The sequence below is a fragment of the Anarrhichthys ocellatus genome, unplaced genomic scaffold, assembly GCF_004355925.1.
Source record: "Anarrhichthys ocellatus isolate YVR2014 unplaced genomic scaffold, GSC_Weel_1.0 scaffold1, whole genome shotgun sequence".
Taxonomy (NCBI): domain Eukaryota; kingdom Metazoa; phylum Chordata; class Actinopteri; order Perciformes; family Anarhichadidae; genus Anarrhichthys; species Anarrhichthys ocellatus.
In genome coordinates, this window is record NW_022280031.1 from 2,744,752 (window position 1) to 2,767,588 (window position 22,837).

Genomic DNA, 22,837 nt, shown 5'->3' on the forward strand with positions numbered 1-22,837 from the left:
CCCATCAATGGAGATAGGCTTCTCTCTTCTCATTCTCCGTCTCAATTTTTTTCTGAGATCTCTCACCAGCCGAAATGTTTTTGAAATCAAACCTGATTTGTAATCGACACCCCGAGTAGCCATAGCAACTTTATGTATGTTGAATTACCGGAGCGAGATCTAGTTGCTGTTACGCGAGATGTTTTATAGTCAGATGGCTCAGTGCCAGTGGCCGTTAGCGTATTTCTGCCTACATTGCTTTTTGAAACATGTGTGCCGTATTTCTCTCAGCCTGTAAATGCACTGGCACATTTGAATAAAAATACAGTAGCTAAATTAATCAACAGTTAGTAAATACCAGTCCTGGCAATATCTAGCCAAGACTAGCAACCCTCTTCGCCATGTTTGCAACTTTGTCACCTCGATGTTAGTCACTAAAAGTAGGCTAAGTTATGTTTAAAAATATTAAAAATAAATCATCTTTATTCTGTTTTTCACATTGTCTCACACTCGTAACAGCTGTTTTTCAGAGCACAGGTACTCAAGGAGCTAACTGGACAGTCTTGATAATGAAGCGCTAAATCTAGCTAGCTGTCACACTGTAATCGAATATGGTGACAGCTAATGTATTTCTTGATTATAGGGCGACCACCACTAATTCGAACCTTTTCTTTTCGTCTGTCTCCATATTATTGAGCCTATAGCTCCTACATTAGTTAGCATTGCCTCAGGCTTATAATTAGCTAGCGTAACTATCTTTCGACATTTGATTTGCTAACACTTGTTCTTCCACCTCGTCCTTTTATGAGCTTATTTTCTTGCACTGCATCTTGTGGTGATAATGTTTTAGCTGAATGACCTAGGCTATACAATATTATATTATGCACAATATTTTTGAACTTTGAAAAGTTACCCTGAAAAACTGTAGCATTTCAAAATGGATGGTGTAATAGAGAGAACTAGAAAAGATTTTGAATGGACGTGATCTTATTGTCAGAAAAACAAACGGACAAGGGTTGGCAGTGATGGAAAAAATCAAGAGGTCATCCATTGATGGTCTCCAATCAGCACTAGTAATTCTTCATTCTGTCTTCCGGGCTCATGAAGAGAAATGGGAGGTCAGGCTAATAAAAGACTGCCTAAGAGGGATTGACGTGCTTTCCTTCCCAGTAATTGGCTGCGATAACTGTGAAAGCGTAGAATAATTGTAGGTTGCTGTGTTTTAATTAGTGCCGAAGCCTATTGCGTGCTGCTTCCCCAGGTAGCCTGTAAATTCACCACGGACAGAACTACAACACCCGCTGTTAGTCTGTAAGAGCTGTGCAGCAATAGACAAATAAACACATTAGACATTCCCCATCCACGTCCCATAAAACCTAATTCTACACGCAGCTGTCTGCAGGCTGTAGAGATTAAAGTGAAGTAACTAAATGTCTAATGATATATTTTCCTTCTTATATGCAGTGCAGTCCAGTGTTCTTCACTGAATTTACATTCCTCTGGTGTCTGAGCGAGCCAATTCAGGCAAATTTAAGGTAGTGGAAAAATGATAATGTACTTATAGTCTAGCAGATGTTTGTGTGATAGTGTTTGAATAATTATGAAATGTCTTCTGACAATAATTTCATATTTTCTGCAGACCCGACAAATACCTGACACAGTGTTATAAACATCCAACTGAACAGCTGTTGTAAATCCATAAATGTTGTACAGCAACTAAATCCAAATAGAGTGGTAAATCGACAGATTAAACACTGACAGCAGACTTTAGATATACTGCACAACATCACAGTAAAACTCATGCACAAGCATTCACCGCTTTTATATTCATTTAGATCCAATATTTTGAGTTTGGGACAAAACAAGGCGTTTGAAGACATCCCGATGTGCTTTGAGAAGTTGAGTTGGCAAATTTTGATTTGATTTTATAGTTTTGTCCGTTAATCAGTTTATAGAATTAGAATAGAATAGAATAGAATAGATTATAAAAAACCCACAGAGGAACTGATACTGAAAAGGATCCGTAGTTACAACTCCAATCTGTAATTTAAAATATTGAAATAGTTTATAAAATATTAAAATATTCTTTCAAGTTATATTTTTGTATCATGCCGACAGAAACAGAGATTTCATACAATTTCAACATCTGTAGTCCTGATCTTTAAAAAGTGGTCATTTTGAACACACACACATACACACAAGTTTATCTTTTACAAGTTCAAAGCTCTTTTATTTAACGAGAGAACAACAGAAAATGTACTGTTCAAATAACAGCAAACACTTTTGGTCCTAAATAACATTCTAGTCGGGATAAATGAGGTCTGCTCACAAAACCTCAAGGACCTCAAAACATGCTGTGCTGGAAATTAGAAAGAAAAACAGTGAAATTAAGCTCATGTCATCTTTAACTAAACGTGTCAAACAAGGCAAAATGGGATGAGACAATTTTGAAAAACAAAGTGTATTATCATTCGTAATATTATTCAGATTTATTCATTCAAATTTTGTCTCTCCACAGCTGCACCGCCGCTTGGCCTCATGCCAGGACATTGATGCGTGGATTATTTCTTGCCGAATCTCTGGGGCACGGCCATACTCCAGATCTGACCGGGGGCAGCCTCCCGGTCACGGGAATGTATCTGATCCTCCGACACTACCTGCACTCTGGAGCCACGGCCAAACCTGCAAGGGAGGAGAGACAGAGTCAGGAACTGATGTAATTCAAAGTAATAGGTTTAAATGAAAGACTTGTTTATATCATGGACCTCAGCAGGAATGACCACACACGTTTGATGAGGCATGGAGAATTCACAAGCTGCAAATACATAAGAATCATTCGGTCTGTTTGTCAAACTGTCTAATCAGAGTAGGAAGGACTGATACAAGGAGGCAGTTAAAGGTAAAAGTTTAAACCCTTAAGGTTGAGACTACAATTTCAGTTAAAAAACATGATCTAATCTTTTATTTAGATAACTGTTTGGCTCCTGAAACATCTTAACAAACAATCTCAACTACATGATGTTTAAAAATGGTAGATATGTTTCTAGTTCATTCAGATATGGAAAATAGTTGCAAATTGATTTCATTTTATCAGCATGTGGATCAACTGAACTCAATCAGTTGCTGATTAGCTGGTAGACAGACAAATTATTTTGATAATCATTTAGGTCAATTTTCAAGGCAAAATGTCAAATATTCTTGTGTTCAGGCTTTTTTTTTTTGTCCTACAATATCATAGAAAATAAAATGTCTTTTGCTTTTGAACAAGACATTTGATGACATCACATTGGATTCTTGTAAATTGGGATGGGCATTGTTTACCGTTTTTTGATGTTTTACAGGTCAATTAATCGAGAAATTCATCATTAGTTGCAGCCCTATCTGCATGGCTGCACTACACCGATAATTACAAAAATCAAGGCCTGTATAAATAATACATGATGAATTTTGTCTAACATGGAATTGGGCCATGATCCAATTGCTGTTTTTAACTTTTTTTTAGAATTGATAAATGTTTGGTTATAATTCAGTGTTGATAGGAAAATGCTATACAGAAGGTTGAAATGCTAACGTGTTGTAGAAAACAGTTTGATGGTTTCTTGTGCACTGTGTATTGTGTATGTATGTGTGTGTGTGTGTGTGTGTGTGTGTGTGTGTGTGTGTGTGTGTATGTATGTGTGTGTGTGGACCGACCTCTGTGGCTGATGGAGGACAGAGTTCCTGGTTTCTCTCTGAGATCCGAGCAGCAGAGCTTTCAGCGCCGCGGTCAGCAGACGATCATCAATGCTGTCATCTGTGTCTTCATTTTCCTGGAGCACAGCAGCACACACATAAACAAATGCAAAGCCTTGCATCAAAAACCATGTGTTCTGTTTTTCAACACCGCACACGAATATGTTGGGAAAACATCGGGAACCCTAACCGCATTCAATTTTGGGTTGCAACACAAACCCCAGGGGGTGTTACTCTCAGTCCTGCTGCGAAAAGGGACCTTGAGATGTAGATACAAGTGTACAAAGGCAAAGAAATATACCTCATGCCTACTCAAATATCCATCCACCCTCATCTTTATGCAAAGTAAAACCAAGATCTGTCTCTGCACGCCACACAAGGAAAATCTTATCATTTTCCCTGTGATCTGAATCCTCCTCCTCTGCCGTGCTCTGACTCTCTGTTGCCCCCAGGATATATTACAGTGCATTTCACTCTGTTGCATGACGAGGAACACTGTCTGAAATCTAAATGAGTTATGTGATTTAGCTCGTCTCGCTTGATAAAAGGGCTCAAATCCCATTTATGTACTTCATCACATGGAGTGACAGGCTTCTCTGGACATGTTGGCATGACTTCAGGTTGTGTGAGTTTTTCATTCAGTCTAATGGGGCACAGCAGACAGTCCATATTTACATCCTGCCTAGAGACACAGTACATATTACCCCTCAACCATGAGTGCCTGAGATACATCTCAAAATTAGATTTTTATTTTCAGATGGTCAAAGTTATTTTGGCAAATTGGATGTAACATAAATGATATGGGAGACAACACATATTCTAATACTAATGCTAAGACTTGAAAGGAAGTGTGAGTGTGTCTCACCAGCCCCAGCAGGTGGTCGACCATGTTCTCCTCTGAGTCTGGCAGGACGTCATTTTTGCCCAGACTGCCTTGGATGTGAAGAGCCCGACTGACGCCGGCCATCGCCACAACCAGAGCCAGAAGAGTCACCATCGCAGCTGTGTCCATGGTCTCAAACCGAAGGGGATGTCAGATGACTTCTGTTGACAAAGGCTGATGAAGGATTTTTGTTGTCCAATTTACACCTGTTGACTTCGAAAGGCTCGGCTCCTGGAGAACAGAGGAAATACTCTTGCTGGTTAAGGTTAAGTCTCCTCTTTGTGCAGGGTCCTGGCTAACTTCAATGGTGGTAACATCCTTCTCGGGTCTTATATACACCTCACGGTCACAGGCTGAAACCCCCCAGGAGAGCTGGGAGAAAGATGCTCCTGTACAAAGGGGAACAAGGGACAGGATGGAGGATGAACCAGCCCCCTAATATAAGACTTAACTAGGTCCATTTAGCAGGATCAGAGCATTAGTAACGCCTGAGAGCCAGAGTGTGTTATTATGTAACCCTTAGGGTAGCGAAACACAACTCTCACAGTTATTAAAGAGATAAATCCCACCAAATGGACTCTGGTCCACCAGTCCCTGTTGCCCAGTAGTCCTCACTGCATGTGCGGACAAACAATATGGGAGAACACTCATCACCCACTTAATCATGCGCCAATATTAAACCAACTCGTCTGCACAACCTAATTGATCTTAGGGAACAAAGTAGTGAACCTAATACAGCAGAGAAAAAATAAAAACAAACACGAGATCTACACATTTTCTGCTTTTTAGTTTTTTTTTATGTTCAGCTCCAGAGTTAATGTATCTAAACTAAAAGATACAGTATATACAATAATATCATCTCACATCTCAGCGTTTTCAAAAATGCCACTGATTCATTCATCAGTGAAGGATCAGCCTCGCAGTTTGTTTCCTAATGGCGTCTCAGATTCATGTTGGCTGACTTTATGATCATTTTAGGGATCGTTTTGCAAGTATAGGATGAATTGTCCAAGATCATGAATTTAGGTCAGCGTATGCAAACCTAATGTTAGTGTTGGATGCAAATAGTTTGTTTTTTTAGATTTATTATCAGGAGCATGTAAAATGTTGATGAAAGATGCTTCACAAATGCTCTCTCCAAATAGTGATTGGCAGGAATGTAAAGCACACTATGATTCCAGAGAAACGTTATGGATCATCAAAACCTTCGCTCACACAGTAAACAAGATGGTTTCATGAGGGTTTTTTTCTTTAAACATGCTGATGGAGGGATTTTTAGAAAGAAGCTTCTCCCAAAGGAACCCTTCATTTGTTAAATAGCTTCCTTCATTTTGTTAATTTTCAAACTGCTTGATTTGTGAGAGTGACACCGGCTTTATTAGTACCGTATAGGTTCAATTTGTCTCTGTCTATGTGTGTGCGTGTGTGTGTGTGTGTGTGTGTGTGTGTGTGTGTGTGTGTGTGTGTGTGTGTGTGTCTGTGTGTCTTTGTGCATGTACAGATTGTGTGTGTTTGTGTAATAATTAGTCACTTCCCCAATACTGGATGAGACATCAACAGATTTAGCTCGTCAAAGTGCCTAATGGGTGACAATCCGCTTAGACTGAAACACACAAACACGCACACAGTCTAGCTGTCCCTGTTTAACTGCCATGGCAACCAGGATGACACATGAAGGATGCTGAGGGGAATTAGTTTTCATTTCTATTATAAAATCACAAGATTAGAGACAAATCGAATTTGCTCACTCTGACCAGATAATAAGAAGTACATGTATGTTTAGTCTGTGCTGTTTTGCTTGAGATTAAGTTGTTTTTTGAACAGGAATAAACACTCAGCAGCCAACTTGATTAGGGGCACCTGCACACCTTGCAGTCAAATACAACAGCCCTTCTACTCTTATGACGCCTTTAATATTCTGCTGTTGTTGACATTGTCATAAATGATTAAATTATATGATTTAGCATTGAGACTCATAGTTAGATCTGTTGTGAAAACACATTTAACTATGACCTCAATGATAAACATATAATTGAGTGTACACATTTCCAACAATGCCAACAAAAACCGAACATTTATTATTTACATCATAATAGGTGTGTATTGATTTGGCCCAGGTTCAATCAAATATCTATTAAACATAATCAGTCACCTATAACTAAACAGTGGAAATGGTGTCTTCGGACATAAAGCTGGAGGTTAGAGTTTCATAGGCTTCCATTGTCCAGTTGTGAAATATATTCACTTCTATCTGGAGATGGTCAGCTATGCAAAGTCAATCATATCTCTCCAACACCTCCCGCTGGTTCAGCTGAATGTAGCTGCTAGGATTTTAACTGGGCCTTAAGGAAAAGACCATGTATGACAAGTGTAATCACACCTGCTGGTTGCCAGTTATAACAGGAAATGAGCCGAGGATTTAAAGCTCAGGTCAATTTAACCTTGAGCTATATATGGCTGACCTGTATGTTCTTTTATGAACCAGAGCACAGGCGGGGGGCCCTGGCCTGTGACATACTGATGATGACTGTTATTACCATATGACAAAACCTGTTTCTTATCCATATATAAGATCTACATGTTGCATTCGACAGGAACACAACAATTTACCTTTTTTGTTTTTCTTCAAGTCTCCACGTCTTTGTTTATGTGCCACTAATATCTGTCTTTGTACTGCAGCATGTCTCTCAAAACCAACTATTAATGTATTTTGTGTATCACATAAACAGTTGTGTTTTTACAAAAGAAATCTCAAATAGTAGAGACCAAATGTGTATTTCAGTTTTCAGACTTTTGCCTCCACCTGGTGTTTTCAGAGTGAACTGCAGGTTAATCGGTAACTGGTCACAACTGGCTAAACATTCTACGGAGAACGACACAACTTATACGTTATCTGATGGGTTTATTTTGTTTCCTTTAATTTTATTTACAATGTTAAAATGGTGCAGCCAAACATAGAATAAATAAAACACTGAGTTATGACAACATCAAAAACAAAAATAGGGGAAGGTCAGAACAGCAACAGGAGCTTCATGCAGCTAATACAAGATTGTCCAGCAATACCTAAAAAAACAAGCTCTTCATGCTTTACAACCACTTCATTGACCCAAATTAAATCCAAAGAAAGTTTGTGTGGTTCCTTGCCGACATGTTCTGCTCTTCTAGAAATCTTCTCTCCTGTCTTCATTTTGTTTATTTGTCCACATGTGTCCAACAGATGCTTCAGGGCAGCTTCCTGATCTAGTTTATAAGTTGCCTTGTGTTCTTTACCAGTAGTTCACAATCTGCCACTTTTACCATAAGGCACTTGTATGCAGTTAGAAACGTCAGTACTGACATGAATGTAGCTATCTTACCCTGGCTGGTGTGACCAGAGTACAGTACCAGGAACAGCGCAACAAGCAGGTTAATATATTCTAAATAAAACGTTTTAAACCTATTTATACAAAGGTCATGGTGTCTGTGAGTAACAAAAGGAAAGAAATAAAGATGTTGTTGTTGAAAACCTCATAACTATGATCTAATTCAGTCATACATATTATTATAGGTTTTGATTTGAGACCATGTTTTCACACATAATCCTTTTAAACATTGCTTCAGAAATTTAAATGCTTACACTACAAATGTGCCGACCGTATTTTAAATATTTTCTTCGATATTTGGTTTTCATGCGACTGCAATGCTATGGCCGTGGCTGTCATAGGTTGTATTGTGTGGTTTTTTCAAGTTCTTATTCAAGTTTACTCAGGTGGTAAACTATTGATGTACAATACATTTAACTGACATATTAACAAAAAATGAAAAAGATATTGACACGAGAGGGCATTTTTTTTCCTTGAATAAGGGTTTACAAAAAACATCAGGTGAGCTTGTTTCCAGAGCAAACAGCAAGCCCAGAAAACAACACATTTAGTGTTAGGCAACATATTATTAAACTGATACCTTCGATATTTTCCCAAATGTTTACCAGTGCTAACTAAAAGAAAATCCCAAAACATTATTTATATAAAAAAATGCATTTTTTTTTCGTCAGTCTTACAGTAGTTAAGGCAAAAAGTAGTTTTTGTCACGGGCAGTGGCTTCTTTGTCAAAAATGTCCAGTGTCTCTGTATGCATCTGAGATTATACTGTGCGTTTGTGCATTCATGCATGCCTTTGAGTTGTGGTTTTCTGTCCTCCTTTGTTCTGATGACAGACGGTGAAGTCCATGTGAGCATCAGCGCTCCGTCTGCAGGCTGTAAAGCATATTGAGCAGCTAGACTGATTCCAAAGTTGTTGTTGGCCTTCGGTATTAACTTTAACACGCTGAGATAGATGCACAGTATAAATAAACTATGCAAGGCCAGCCATCAGCAGGCTACAGCTTGAGAGAGTAGAGATCCAGTCACAGTGTAACAGGCCACCAATATGCAAGTACTGACACAGTACCGAGTGCACAAGATGTCATGATGTCTATGTGCACTTTTTTTTAGTCAGTTAGTTCCAATGCAAAGACAGAATGAGTGCCACACATGGTGATTTGAATTAATTCAGTCAGTCAGTGCTTCAAAGCGAGTTACGAGGTCCCGTCACTCCAGTGCGTGGCCCATTCCTTTTTATGGACAACTCCTGACTTCTCAATCTGGAACTGTGGCCGGTCCTCGCGAGGAATCTTCACCGCGTGGTACTGAGGCAATTTGTCTTTGTAGTGGGCCCGTTGGAAGAAGCCACACTGTTGGCACAGGAGAGAGGAAAGAATGTAGGAGTGCAGATAGAGGAAGAATAGCAGAGAGAGGCATGGAGCGGCAGGAAGGAAGGAAAAATACAAAGAATTAAGTGATGTCATATGTAATAATATAATAGCCAATCACCTGCAATGGTTTGCCCTTCTTTCAGCAGACAAGATTGTCTACTTTCCCATATCATGCCTTGTAATAAACTTATAAATTGTTAGTATCTTATAGTTCCTCAGTGACAGACGAAAAGATAATGTGATTATCTGATCAGTCAAAGTGACACTTTATTAAAAGGTACATCCACCCAAAAAAGCACATCCACATGCTGCACATTTCATCAGTTTTAAGTGTCCTTGATTCAAACACCAACACGCTGCCAAAGTGCCATTAAGAAAAAGTGCACACATTAATGTGAACAAAATCCCCTGCTGATATTAATGACAAGTTGATTCTGGCACCTGAATAAGCCAGGTGGCCACCGGATGTAAGTCAAATAGGAGTGTTAATAGAAGACAAGCACATCAGAAAAATGAAAGGTTCCCATAGACTGGTGCCAGAATGAACAAAGTGTAGATAATTAAACTGTGACGTCAACAGCAGAGGCACAACAGACAGCACAGCAGGCAGCTGAAAAGTCCTGAGGGAGAGATGGCTGGTTGGTGTTCAATGGGCACAGCTTACAAAGACAAGACAACGCTAAATAATTGGAATCAGTTTTTTTTATACAATAAAACAGCACATTTTTGCCATGCATGATCTCATAACAGAGACCGCCACACTGGCAAAAGTGTACAGGTTGATTCTACCAAGTGCCTGATGGGTTACAAATGTAACAATATCCATAAGTTCAGCTGGCTTCATTGATACCATTCACGAAACCCCTCTCACAGCTACAACATCACACCTTTTTGTTTTTTATTAATTGTGCAAAAATATGGTAATATTTCACACTGTAATGAACACCACCAGCCACACCAGAGTGCATCCAGGAACAAAGCAGTTGTGGGTGAGCATTTTTACCGCTTGGAGGGAGAGGAGGAGGGGAGAGCAGGCCAGAGTGAAATATCTTTTATATTATAGTTCTGATGCCTGCTTCTCCGCCTCCGAGGGTTGGACCCCCAAATGGGCGCGGTAGTACTCCGTCTCATAGTGCCGGCGCCGCTCACTGCGTTTGAAGAACCCACACTGGGCAACAGATCACCACAGGGAAAGTGAAACATGGGAAATACAATGGGAAATGAAAAAGGAAGGGGATTTAAGGATAGAGGAGTCCCCAGGTGGAAGTGAGAGGAGACAAAACAAGAGGGATGACACACAGAGGACAAACAAAAGAGGAAAGGAACAGACGAGAGTGAGCTGGAAGGAATAAAATGATTATAGGACAGAACAAAGCAGATAGAAATAATTGGTCTACCATCGAAAAAGGTGACATAATGCCAGAGTAATGGCCAGTGGGGTGACAGGGATGAAGTCAATTAAACTATAAGAACCTCTTATGTATAGGCTGAATCTAAATCTAATCAAGAACATCTTTTTACATTGTTTGAGGGACTTTGAAACATAGAACAAGAAGGTCTATTGAGTGTTACTAAATGTAGTGACAGTTGGTTATCCTTTGTGTGTGCGTTACCTTCCACAGTATGCAGACCAGCAGAGTCAGCAGCAGGATGCCCGCCAGGACGGCTATGAGGATGATCCACCAGGGGATCAAGTACTGGTCAGCGAGACCAGGCTCAGGATAGATCATCACTGGCACCTGGAGAGGAAGGGAGGATGCAATCCAAATGTAAAATTAAGAGAAAAATAGTAGATATATATCTATACACCATATAGTGATTAATCAGTCAGTCAGTCAGTCGTGTCTGTAATGATAATATGTGTATTTATATGAGGTTTAGAAATGTGCAGATTGCGAATGAATCTTATATTTTAGATGCTGCTGATAGCGATGTGTAAAAGGTGACACCAACAAACATTTAATGAACAAAACGTAATGCAGTTTTTTTTTGTTAGGATACATGTTTCATGTTCTGAAGTCTGCCAAGTACCTGAGCAGCAGCATCCCTGAGGATCAGGTGTTTGATGCTGGACTTCACAGTGATGTTGGCTCTGACCAGCAGCTCCAGAGCACTGACTGATGGAAACTCCTGACGGACAGAGAAAAGGGGAACATAAACATTCAAACATAAACTGTTCAGAGTTACATTGTGCTTTGTTCATTCAGATGCAGCTCTTAAAATTCTGAAATTAAATTAGATTAAAACCAAAAACCCTTTTTCTTTTAATAAAGCTTTTTTATTTCATTTGAGCTAATACACACCTGCCTTATTAACATCAAAGCTCTCTTGTTAATCCTGCTGTAGTTCTCATTCAATCACTTGCAGTCAATGTGAGCTGCCAGCAGCAGCTGTAACAGCTGGACTGAAGCTGAGATGGAGAGTAATGTGCAGGGAGGTGCTAATGTAATGATGACAGTGTTGTTGTTTTTACCTCTATGAAGCTGCTGTTCCACAGCCTGGCATGGATCTTGAGGACAGCTTGACCGGAGAAGCTGTGGAGGGGACACTGAAACAGGACACAGCGTGCCGACCCCAAGAGACAATCCTGGAAGAAAGAAATGACAGCTGAGCTGATTTTTAAATGAACTGGAGACTGCAGTTAGAACAGCAGTGAAAAGCAGAAGCAACAAAGCCTGCTTCTTTTGTTTTGTGCGATCTGTATTTTCCTTTCCCTCTTACCAGTTTGAGTGACTTGCGTCTCTCAGAGGCTGCCACAGCTGGGGTGGTTCGTCTCACGCTGCCTTTTGTCGTCACTTGATCTTCCTCCTCTGGGTGGGAACGACGCGTTCGCCCAGCCTGGTGGTAGCAGTGACACATTCATACAGGATGAGACGGATCAGTCTCGAATAAAGGATTGAGTTATGCTTGACAAAAACAAGAAATTGTCAGTGTGGACATGATGTAACGGTGTAGAAATGTAGAGCAGGAGGCTGATGTTGAAGTCAAAGTCTCCACGTTAGTTTACATGCAGCTGTGTCCAAAAATGCTCTCCTTTTCTAACCACTTTTCTTTGAACTGGATGTAAAATATATTTAAGAAGGAAAAGGAGTGTTTTCGTCATTTTGTCATGTATAATATTTCCACATTTTGTAAACAGCACAAATTCTAGATGTAAGATAAGAGAGTGTTTACCTAATGAAGACGTTTTCTATTGCATTATATATTTTCTAAAGCAAACTAATATTAAAATTAAGATTGAACTAAAATTTGGTCATAATACCCACATTGTGAATAGTTAAAGTGAAAAATTCCTAATTCACACGTGATGGACCTGTGATTCCTGGGCTAAATAAGATCAGGCAAGGAAGCACTGAAGTTGTGTTCATTAGCATTCAAAGAATTCAACCAGCTCCTAACATGCCTGCAACTGAGACAGCTTTAGGTTCAATCACTTTAGGAACCATCCAGGCCAAAAGACATTGATCAACCGCACCTTCTGTGACGACTGTCGACTCTATTGATGGTGTTAAAATAATACATAATAATCCTGGCATGGTGCAAAAATGAGCTTTGCTCTGCTTACCCTGTGATTGCCAAGCTGTGGAGGTTCTGCAGGTGAGGAGCTGGGCAGCTTCAGAGTATTCAAGGCCCCTGCTGTGGTGCACTGTGTGTCTGGGTGGCCCTCAAACTTCAGGCTGGCGGGATACAGAAGCCATTTCTCATTGGCCAGCTCGTAAGGAAACATGATGTTGAGGAAGGCCGAGCCGAGCGTCTGCAGAGCTTGTCCGGGATTAGCAACCTGACAGAAAAAAGAATATCATACAGATTATAATAACATGTGTGTCTTACTGTAGCCATGACAGGAATCTAAACACACATACAGGGGTCCTGCACACACACACACACACACACACACACACACACACTCACACACACTCGTTCCTCACCACAAACTCAAAATCCACAGGGCTGCCGATGTCCTCCAGACTGGTCATGGCACTCTCTCCCTTAACTTTGCCGCTGAAGAACAGCTGGTGAGGACGAGCAAACCTGCAGTGAAACAGGATCACATCAATGGGTCGGACAGCTGCATACACACTCACACAGCTTTATAAAGCATGTATCTGTTTACTATGCACAGTAGCTGTACAGTTTAAGACCACAAGCAAGCCTGGGATTATAGCAAGTCTCTCATAACTACTGGAGGAGAGCAAGATTCACTTTATTTTACTCAAACTCATACATTGCTAAACCCCACAGAACATTATTTCCAATTCTCAAAAATATGTGAGGCCAAGTTTTGTGGAAATGTGTATCAGATGATGCTCAGTTTATCTTGGATATCTTAGCATAGCATCAATGAAGAGTTATGTGACACTGTCAGACACAACAAGCTTAAAGCGGAAGGGGAACCCAAGGAAATGTGTTTGTTAAGGGTGTAAATGAGATCACCTAAGATAAAGCACCCTTTCCAAGCCACACAGAGTTTTTAACATCGATGAGAAACTGTTTTAAAAGGATTAACTCACCCACTGACAGACAGAGGGAGCTCTATCACAACTTTAGCAAAAGCTGTGACTGGTGCCAGTTCAGGCTGCTCACTGATACTGAGGACAAAACCACAAACAGACACTGTGATCAACGGAATGAACAAGTCAAATATCTGCACATAAGAGATGTAGAGGGCTTACGTTGTCAATAAGAGATCTGCGGTCAACTCAGTGGTCTCAATTGTGATGTTAGATGTGCTCAAGTTGATGGAGAATTTCAGCTGAAAAAGCAACACATAATCTGATATTTAATTTCCCATAATTACACTTAATGCTGAAAGCATGTTGCTTTTGTTTCACACTGTAGAAACAAAATATACAATATACAATATATATATATTTTACAACCATAAGTTGCTTATTTTTATCCTGACAGTCTGCAAAGCTTTAACTGAATTCACACTGTTTTGTACCTTAGTATCTCGTTTCACAGGGTTTCCCAGGTCACATTCAACTTGTGAGCCATTCTGGTTCGCTTGGCATCTCATCTATAATCAGGATATCAAACAAATACTATCAGCAAAAACAGGAATCCAAACATACAAGTTTCTAGTTTATGAATTCACCTCCAAAAATATTTTTTTGTCCCAACCTGTGGTGGGATCCTGGAGCCGGCGTACGACAGAGTGTTTGGAAGGGAGATAAGCAGCTGAGCAGCATGGGCGTCATCTCCGTCCTCCTCGGGGTGCAGCGGGTCGGAGGGCATATTGGTGATGCTGATCTCCAGCACCACCAACCGCTGGTCTGACAGGGAGAACACCTGCACATTATCCTCATCTCTACAGGAGAGAGTGGGGAAAAACACATATTTACAGCTGGTGAGTAAATACACAAAGACCCCATGAAGCAGTATAAAATAATGTATCAACCACTAATAATTCCATCAGATTCAATTCATAGACCCTTTAGAAGGCATACCTTAATCTCAGCTGGCACCAAAAGATGAATTTAAGAAATATGACAGTAAAAACTCATTATTTTCTGACCACATACACATAATTGTTTGAGTTGGGGTATAGGTTGCGAGGCAACAGTCTCTCAGGGAACAGTTCGCATCATCATTGCCACCGACTCACACAGAGTGGGGCTCATCAGACACTAACTTTGGCAGAGGGGTGAAGAGGTCGGAGGTCAGGGGCCGCGTTCCAAACTGGTAGCTCAGCTTCAGGTTGCTCTGGCAGATTTTGTCGCTGCCGCATCCTTCTCGAAGGAAGTTCACCTTCACAGGGGCAACAAGACAGACGCAAAGTTGTTTATTAAATCACAAAGCACATTCAACATCTAGTTAAAGTTTGTTAATACAAGATTGAATCAAGTAGCATGGTAAGTGCTGACATTAGGCCGCGGGAAATTGTAACTATTTCATCCAAATGTTGACTATTTATTTTTTTAGAATAAACCATTAATCAAGAAACTAATCAACCAATTAATTGTGTAGCCCTATTGCATTACACTTATTGCATACTATACATATTATACTTACTGCATTATTAAGCTTGAACTGGTAAATAAGCACCAGATATTTGGGGTGCAAGGGAGAAATACTGCATAGGAGGAAAAACCATGGATTCATGTGTGTGAGGAGGTAAAAAAGTGATTCAACATAAAGTTGGAAGAAAGGATGCTGACTCAAAAACATCTTGGGTAATTGTGCTTTATGCAAATCATAACCTACGTGTAAAGGATCTTCACTGCAGCAGTACTGAGGTACATGTAAGGTAATTGTCTTTTTTTAACAATAAAATCCAACCAAGCAGGGTCTTTTTCTACAAATTACTCTGCATGTTTATGTTGTTAATAGAATCAAATTCACAACTACATAATGCTTTGTATGTCATATTTTTTGGCTTTAACTTGTCTTGACAAGCCTGAGTTACTGCAGAAAAGATGGTAGATTGGAATGTGTTTCATAAATCTCCACTTCTTTATACAGTAATTTGCAGGCAAGTGTGGTCCATTAAAGTTAATCCCGGCCATAAAATACTTCCTTTTGGTTACAGACCTCAGAGTGCAGCGTGTTTGAGGGGGAATCACTCAGTACAGGAGCCAGCTTCTCCAGCCTCTTGACACCTGAGTGTCTGCGTGGTGGCACACGCTTGATAGTGTGGGTTATCGCCAATGAGATCGGACGCAGTTTGTCCCGGATGTTCTCCTGCATGGACAGATTAAAAGAAAAAGATGAATGGACAACAAGAGATTTGGTCAAAGAGTTTGTTTGTGGTGCATAATAATACTAATAAGACAGAGGAAAGTATTTTTAGCTTCCTACTGATTTTCAGCTGTTTCCAGATGTAATTCACAATATAGAAAATAAACAAGTCTCTTCATACACATATTTGAGTGCTCTGATAGATGCCACTGTATCATGGACTCCTCATATAGAATGTATCAGCTGGGCATCTACCTTCTTCGTAGAATAAGATAGACCCAATAGCCAGACTATTTTTCTGTTTTATAAATCACTGCAGGCCTGGCTCAGCAGTTAAAACTTAAAACTATATGTATATATAATCAAATCCAATATAATGTGACAAATATTAGCCAACCTGTGGCATTCTCCTTTCAAGTAAATAGCGACAAGAGCATACTCAGAAAGTATCTCTTCTGGATCCTGGCATGCTTTAAATGGAGATTACCAACTTCTGCCCTCCAGTGGGCGATTTAGAGTCCCTTCATTTAAACGCACACCAAAACTCTGAGTGCTGCTGAATGAGATCCAGAGGACATAATGTAATATGTTTAATTGTCATAACTGTTTTAAATGTGTTTTGTACATCTATGAAAGTGTTGTGTGTGTAACTGTATATTTCATTTCATTTAATTTCTCAAACAAACAGTTTAATGCCCTGAAACTCAAAAAGTGGATAGTAAAAAAAACAGTTATTGTCTAAGCTAAGTTACTGACATGGAGCTGGAAGGTAGCGGTGGTGCACACAGGGTGACGCTGCCGATGCAGCGCCACTTCTTCTATCTGAGTAAACTCCGGCTCCAGGGAACTGTGGCCCAAGAAGTTAACGCGGTGGGGGAGGCCCAACTTCCTGCGCTCTGTGTCAGCTTCAAAGTGCACCACAAGTGCTTGAAGGAGGTAAAAACAGGGGCGATGCATGAAGAGAGATGGAGGGATTGAAAAATGTCAGAACGCACACAGAGAGCACTTAAAGAGCCCACTGGGGGCCAAACATATATGAAACCCCCATCTGAGGGAATACAGGATTACACAGCTGTGATTCAATCAAAATAAAGTGTGATGCTACCCCACAGATAAGGTTACTTTCCACTGTAAATAGAAATGACTCTTGTCCCGCAAGAGAGAAGAACAGGAATGGTCTTGAAAAGCAAGGTGTGTGACTTACTAATGTGTGGTGAGTAGTGTTCTGGGTGGGCTGTGAAGGTGAAGCAGGCCGTGACCTCCATGCTAAAAAAAGGTGGAGTGCATAAAAAAAAATGATCTGTTACAACACTTGCTTAGATTGAAATGAAATGAAACATTATTTTGAAAGATAATCATGGGGGAAAATACATCAGCAGCTGTTTCTGTCAAATTGTCAGTTCTTACCAGACTCCTTCTCTGCCCTTGCAGTTATACTGTTCCAGATCAATGAACTGAGGCTCGATAGATACATCTCTGATCACATGGATTACTGGGCGAGCCCTTGGGGACACACAACAAACACAGAGAGTCAGACTCAATTATATGGAAGGTAAATATGTAAGATTTACGATAAAACTTGGATTTTATGTCTGTTTGCTTAGATTTAATCATGATTTATCCAACAATACAAATGAAACATTGGGCCTTTTTGTTCGTCAAATGCATGCAGTTATCAGATTGAGGATCTCATTTGGGTTTTTAAATAAATATTCTCTCACCTGAAGAGAACCACTGAGTCATTCAGAGAGCCCACCGCAATATCAGGGTAGTGGTTGTTATCAATATCCAAACCACCTGAGATGGAGTATCCAAAACGTCTCACATCAAAGTCACGACCGTCCAGCACCTGATGGGATTAGAAACACTGGTCAGTCATCGTTCACTCAGCCACTCTCTTATTCTTCCTTTGGACTATTCATTTTCATCATTCTTTTCATCGTTTGGTTCATTCCAAAACCGTTGTATGAATCTCACCTGAGCCGGTTTTGTTTCAATTCCAGCATCTGAGCCTCTGTAGATAAAAACTTTGCCATCTCCATCAAACGGTGCCCCAACAGCAATATCTGAGTATGATATACGGAAATAAGTGTACAAACATATCATTTATTTATTTCTAATTCATATTTAAATAGTCTAAAAGAAGAACAACAGTATGAAAAGGACAATTGGGAAACATGCTGCTGCTCAACTAGTGTTGGTCGAAAGTGGAAGTAAAACTTTAGGAATGTTAACTGGATTAAAACCATTTAAATCCCCATCTGTTTTAAACAGCAGTAGTAGAAATTGAACTCCCTTTACATTATTGTACTATAATAAAAACCTTTAATCTCACCTCCGTATCCGTCCTGGTCCAGATCTCCTATATTGCTGACCGTCATTCCAAACATGGAGTCGTAGGTCCCGTTGAGACGGATGGGCCGAGCCTGATCGTCCCAGTGACCGAATGGGTTGAGGTACACATACACAGCGCCACCAATCTCTGCCTTACGGTCAAAGAAATTAGGAGCTCCGACAATCAGATCAGTCCAGCTGGGGACAGAAACAGAGAATTACAAATTAATATACTTTTTATTTTAAGTACTGAATTTAGATTTGGTGCACCACGAACTTATTATTGAGTTTTTTGAAGCACACCCCCTCTCACCAACAGTCACATACAATGCAACTAAGTACTCATACTGTACTGTACTTTTGAGGTGCTTTACTTGAGTATTTTCATTTCATACTACTTAATATTTCTGTTCCTCATTTAATTCAAATGCATGTAATACATAATACTGTGCTTATTTCACTCCACTTTATTTATTTCACAGCTATGGTTATAAGTTACTTTTCAGTATAGGACTTTACATACAAAACATGTGCATCCATTTATTAAATATGATGCTTTGTGATTGATTAAACTATGCAAAATAAAATAAATCAGTTTAATTAGCTCGAAAAAAAACAGTATAATACTGCCATATGTCAGTGTCATACATAATAATTTTCCAGTGATATAGAAGTATAACAGGGCCCATTTTGCCAAACGAGCACTTTTAGTTTTGACACTTACATATATTTTTCTGAAAATACTTATGTACTGTAAAATACTGAATACTCCTTCCACCACTGGTCAGTCTTGTCTATTTAATGATGATCATCCAGACCGACTCCTCATCCAGCATTTCCTCACCCGTCCCTGTTTAGATCCGCCGTAGCTACCGAGTACCCAAATGAAGACGCCAGCTCCTTCCCCCAGAAGATGTGCTGTGGCACCAGTCGGTACACGTTGTCCTTCCTCAGAAGCACCACCGCCCCTGTGTGATTGGCCCGGGGTGCACCCGCCACGAACGTCAGCTCCCCGAGGCTCATGATCCCCATGGCCGAGTCAACAGAAAACCCTGGAAAGATGGAAGGCAGGATGGAGGGGAAGAAGTGGAACAGGATGGACGAAAGGGTCAGGGGTTAGTATTGACCGTGGGGTTCGGAGACTCATCTCCTCTCTGAGTAGCATGCCCTGCTCATCTTCTTACTAATGAAATGTGTGCCTTAAGTGACCATTGATTTTATGCCAAACTCATGATGGGTGTAAATGTCCTGTGTGCATGTGTTTGAAGACTGCTGGAGGCCGGCGATTGGATACGTGTCCACTGGGAAGAGCAGGAAAGGCTGGTTGTGAGTCGTGACGTTAACAGAAGATGTATGGGGCTTCACCTAATGTCCCGTGAGATTCATGATGCTGCTGCTCTGTATCAGCTGTCTCTAGTGAAGGCAGGATGTAAACATAGGGGGTGGACGTTAATCAGATTTATAACCTAGAGCAAACCCTTCTTTTGTGTGGAAGTGTATGCTTATGTGTGTGTGTGTGTGTGTGTGTGTGTGTGTGTGTGTGTGTGTGTGTGTGTGTGTGTGTGTGTTTGCTTCAAGACAAGATGTGTGTTGAAATGTTGTTATCGAGATGTGGAAAATAGCACGTCATATCAAACATTTCACCTGAACAGAAGCGACCACATGCATTTGCTTCACTGGTTCCAAAACGTGCAGATGTGAGGGTGTGAAATGATCAATCAGGACGTGATCTGTTAGTGCTGAGTAAACATGCAGGGGGAGACACAACAGAGACAAACAGTGAGCAGCTCCAGGGTGGCAGGTGAGGAATGCAACAGTCTGCATCGCAAGTCCTGTAAAAGCCAACGGAGGGAGACAAATGGTGCTACTTGTTCCACACAAGGAGCCTTTTAACACACAGGCTCGCTCCAAGGTTGTCTCTATAAAGCTAAATGGGGAGTGAAAGCTTAAGGCTATTAAAAAGGTTATTAAAGGGGCCCTATATCAACGGTAATGTTTCTGCACTACCCTCATTCAAGTCTTTGCACTACTTGCAGGGATATTGCACAAATATACATGTTTTGTGTGTCATTTGTTGTACTGTTATTTCTCTCTTCAGTGCTACTTTTTATATGTGTTCTACTGTACTGCCCGTTGGTGTTGTATCCTGCTCTAATTTAAATCTTGTGGGATTTTATTGCATGTAATGTACTTTAATCTGTTTATCTTTTCTCCTGCGGAAGGTGCACTAAACCAATGTGCAGTTATACATTACTCTGTCTTTCTAAATATTCACATGAATTAACCTTATTATACAGTTCATTCCATATCTTATTCTCTGTACGTGTTCAGATTCCCATAAATTTGTAAATTGTAAGGTCTTGACTCGTGCTTCAAATTCAGTGTCAAAAGCTTGATATAATTGAAATGTGTTTCTGTTAAGTCATATTGCAACACGTTGCACTTCTACTTACTCTTTTACTTTTCCATTTAATTGTTTTTCTCATTTATTCTGTTTTATCCCATCAACTAGATAAAAAAAAAAAAAAAAAGATTTTTTTGTTGTTGGTTTTTTTTAAAAGAATTTTATAAATGAAGCAACATAAAAAGGTCAAGCTTAGATTCTGTCAAGATGATGAGCATATTGTTTTGACTTATTAAGCAGTATATGAAACAAAGGAACAGACACTAGTTCCTCACTTTCTTTTTTTAAATGAAAACCTAAACAACCATCAAGCCTCCAGAAAACCTGGGTTTGACATAACACTCCATTTAGCCGAATAACAAAGAGATTCTTTCTATTCTCTGCAGGATTTATATTTGGCCTTGATGGAGGTGAAGAGGACGTACAGTATGTGTGTATTCAGCAACACATTGCTCTTTGGTATGTCATTCATGTATGTACCATAATATAACAACTAGAACTCTGTGACATTTTGCATGTAATGATAAAAACAATCAGAAATAACACTGTCTCTGTCATTTGTATTAAGCATGCAAAGGTGTGGCATATCATCTGGTTAGGATCAACAGAAGCATGTGAGTTATAAATGAAGGCCAAAAAGGTCATGTGGAAATTAGTGTTGTCAAGGAGACGGCTCAATGTGGAGAGCGGGAGGGTAAGCAGGCTTGGAGGCACGTGAATAAAGAGATTTATGGCAGATCCACACACTTAGTGAAGAGTAATCACTGGAACAATCACAAAAACACGTTGTGTTAAGCAGACGAGGAGTCGTTACACATGGACACGAAATACCAAGAGATTCATAACAAAAACAAACCACCACTCCGGTCCAGACAGAAAAACTACCTCATGGTCCCCAGAGGATGAATCCTATTGACTTTGGTGTTCTCCTGAATTTCTCTCTAGCGCCACCAGCAGGTCAAATTTTCAATGAAATATCTCTACATCTATAGTTGGATTGGGATAAAATTCTGTAGAGACATTAAACATTCATGGTCCCCAGAGGATGAATCTTATCAGCTTTAGTGATCTCCTTACTTTTCCTCTAGCGCTACCATGAGTTTTACATTTGTGGTTTGGAATAGAATGTGTCAACAACTATCACATGAATTGCAAGGAAATTTGAGACACACATTCATGATCCCCTCAGGATGAATTGTATCAACTTTAGTGATGCCTAAACTTTTCATCTAGCGCCAACATGAGGTTGAGATGGTAACGTGTCCATTACTTTGGTGTATGACCTAACCTGCAAATGAATGACATTCCCGCTTTCCTTTGTTTTTAGAGCTATCTAGCAAATGTTAGCATGCTAATATACTAAACTAAGATGGTGAAGATGGTAAACATTATACCTGCTAAACATCAGCATGTTCGCATTGTAAGCATATTAGCATGCTGACGTTAGCATTTAGCTCAAAGCACCTCTGTGCCGAAGTACAGCCTCACAGAGCCGCTAGAAGGGATGTAGACTCTTTGTCTTCTTTGTTAATAAAACCTTTTTATCAATAAATCGATTTCGTAAAACTATGGCAACTGACGAGAAAACCACCACCACCTGGGAAGCTTTGTACCAACACACACACATGCAGACTGACTCAACACACTACAGGCGACAGAAATCTACAGACAGAACAGACACCCCGCTGCTACTCAAAGAGACAACCATCTCCTCGCCATTATCAAATCAGCAGCTAGAAGCCGGAGGTGACAAATAATCATAAACCAAAAATAAAATAAAATTGAATTAAATTTAATTAAATTGAATAACATTTAATTATTAATTTAATTAAAATTAATTAAATTGTATTAAAATGTAATAACATTTAATACAATTTAATACAATTTAATACAATTTAATAAAATGTAATAAAATGTAATAAAATAAAAATTTTGAATGGCTGTCTCTTTTTAACAGTGCAGGTGATACGGCCCCATTTAGTAGATTACACACTAAAAATCTATCCAGAATTAGCAGAAACGATTAAGACGAAGACGGAGGAGGAAGGTGGGACTACTTCCACTACAAGCCCAGTCCGGTCCAAACAAAAAC

The 22,837-nt window shown here is 39.9% G+C and overlaps 2 protein-coding genes across 8 annotated transcripts in view; both read right to left on the reverse strand.

The window, feature by feature from the left end:
- Positions 1–2,211: 2,211 nt before the first annotated feature.
- npffl (neuropeptide FF-amide peptide precursor like) lies at positions 2,212–4,876 on the reverse strand. Its single transcript, XM_031855232.1, has 3 exons — positions 4,577–4,876; positions 3,673–3,788; positions 2,212–2,661 (listed from the first exon to the last, which is right to left on the reverse strand). Exons 1-3 carry the CDS (start codon positions 4,721–4,723, stop codon positions 2,541–2,543), a joined length of 384 nt encoding a protein of 127 aa, XP_031711092.1. The 5' UTR covers positions 4,724–4,876; the 3' UTR covers positions 2,212–2,540.
- Positions 4,877–7,440: 2,564 nt separating this feature from the next.
- itga7 (integrin, alpha 7) overlaps positions 7,441–22,837 on the reverse strand; it is a 33,412-nt gene continuing 18,015 nt past the window's right edge. For 2 of the 7 annotated variants that reach the window (XM_031844662.1, XM_031844644.1), the window contains exons 6-25: positions 19,186–19,393; positions 18,343–18,539; positions 17,985–18,073; positions 17,729–17,856; positions 17,415–17,510; positions 17,212–17,273; positions 16,764–16,933; positions 15,861–16,010; positions 14,962–15,077; positions 14,451–14,637; positions 14,272–14,346; positions 14,000–14,079; positions 13,838–13,915; positions 13,256–13,358; positions 12,892–13,107; positions 12,048–12,164; positions 11,800–11,913; positions 11,358–11,456; positions 10,940–11,065; positions 7,441–9,305 (exon numbers count right to left, since the gene is read on the reverse strand). In XM_031844662.1, coding sequence (XP_031700522.1) covers positions 9,150–9,305; positions 10,940–11,065; positions 11,358–11,456; positions 11,800–11,913; positions 12,048–12,164; positions 12,892–13,107; positions 13,256–13,358; positions 13,838–13,915; positions 14,000–14,079; positions 14,272–14,346; positions 14,451–14,637; positions 14,962–15,077; positions 15,861–16,010; positions 16,764–16,933; positions 17,212–17,273; positions 17,415–17,510; positions 17,729–17,856; positions 17,985–18,073; positions 18,343–18,539; positions 19,186–19,393 — 2,567 coding nt within the window. In that variant the 3' untranslated portion in view covers positions 7,441–9,149. Of the gene's footprint in view, positions 10,666–10,939; positions 11,066–11,357; positions 11,457–11,799; positions 11,914–12,047; positions 12,165–12,891; positions 13,108–13,255; positions 13,359–13,837; positions 13,916–13,999; positions 14,080–14,271; positions 14,347–14,450; positions 14,638–14,961; positions 15,078–15,860; positions 16,011–16,763; positions 16,934–17,211; positions 17,274–17,414; positions 17,511–17,728; positions 17,857–17,984; positions 18,074–18,342; positions 18,540–19,185; positions 19,394–22,837 lie in introns of all 7 variants that reach the window. The other 5 variants (XM_031844652.1, XM_031844635.1, XR_004212705.1 and 2 more) reach the window with 4 other exon arrangements.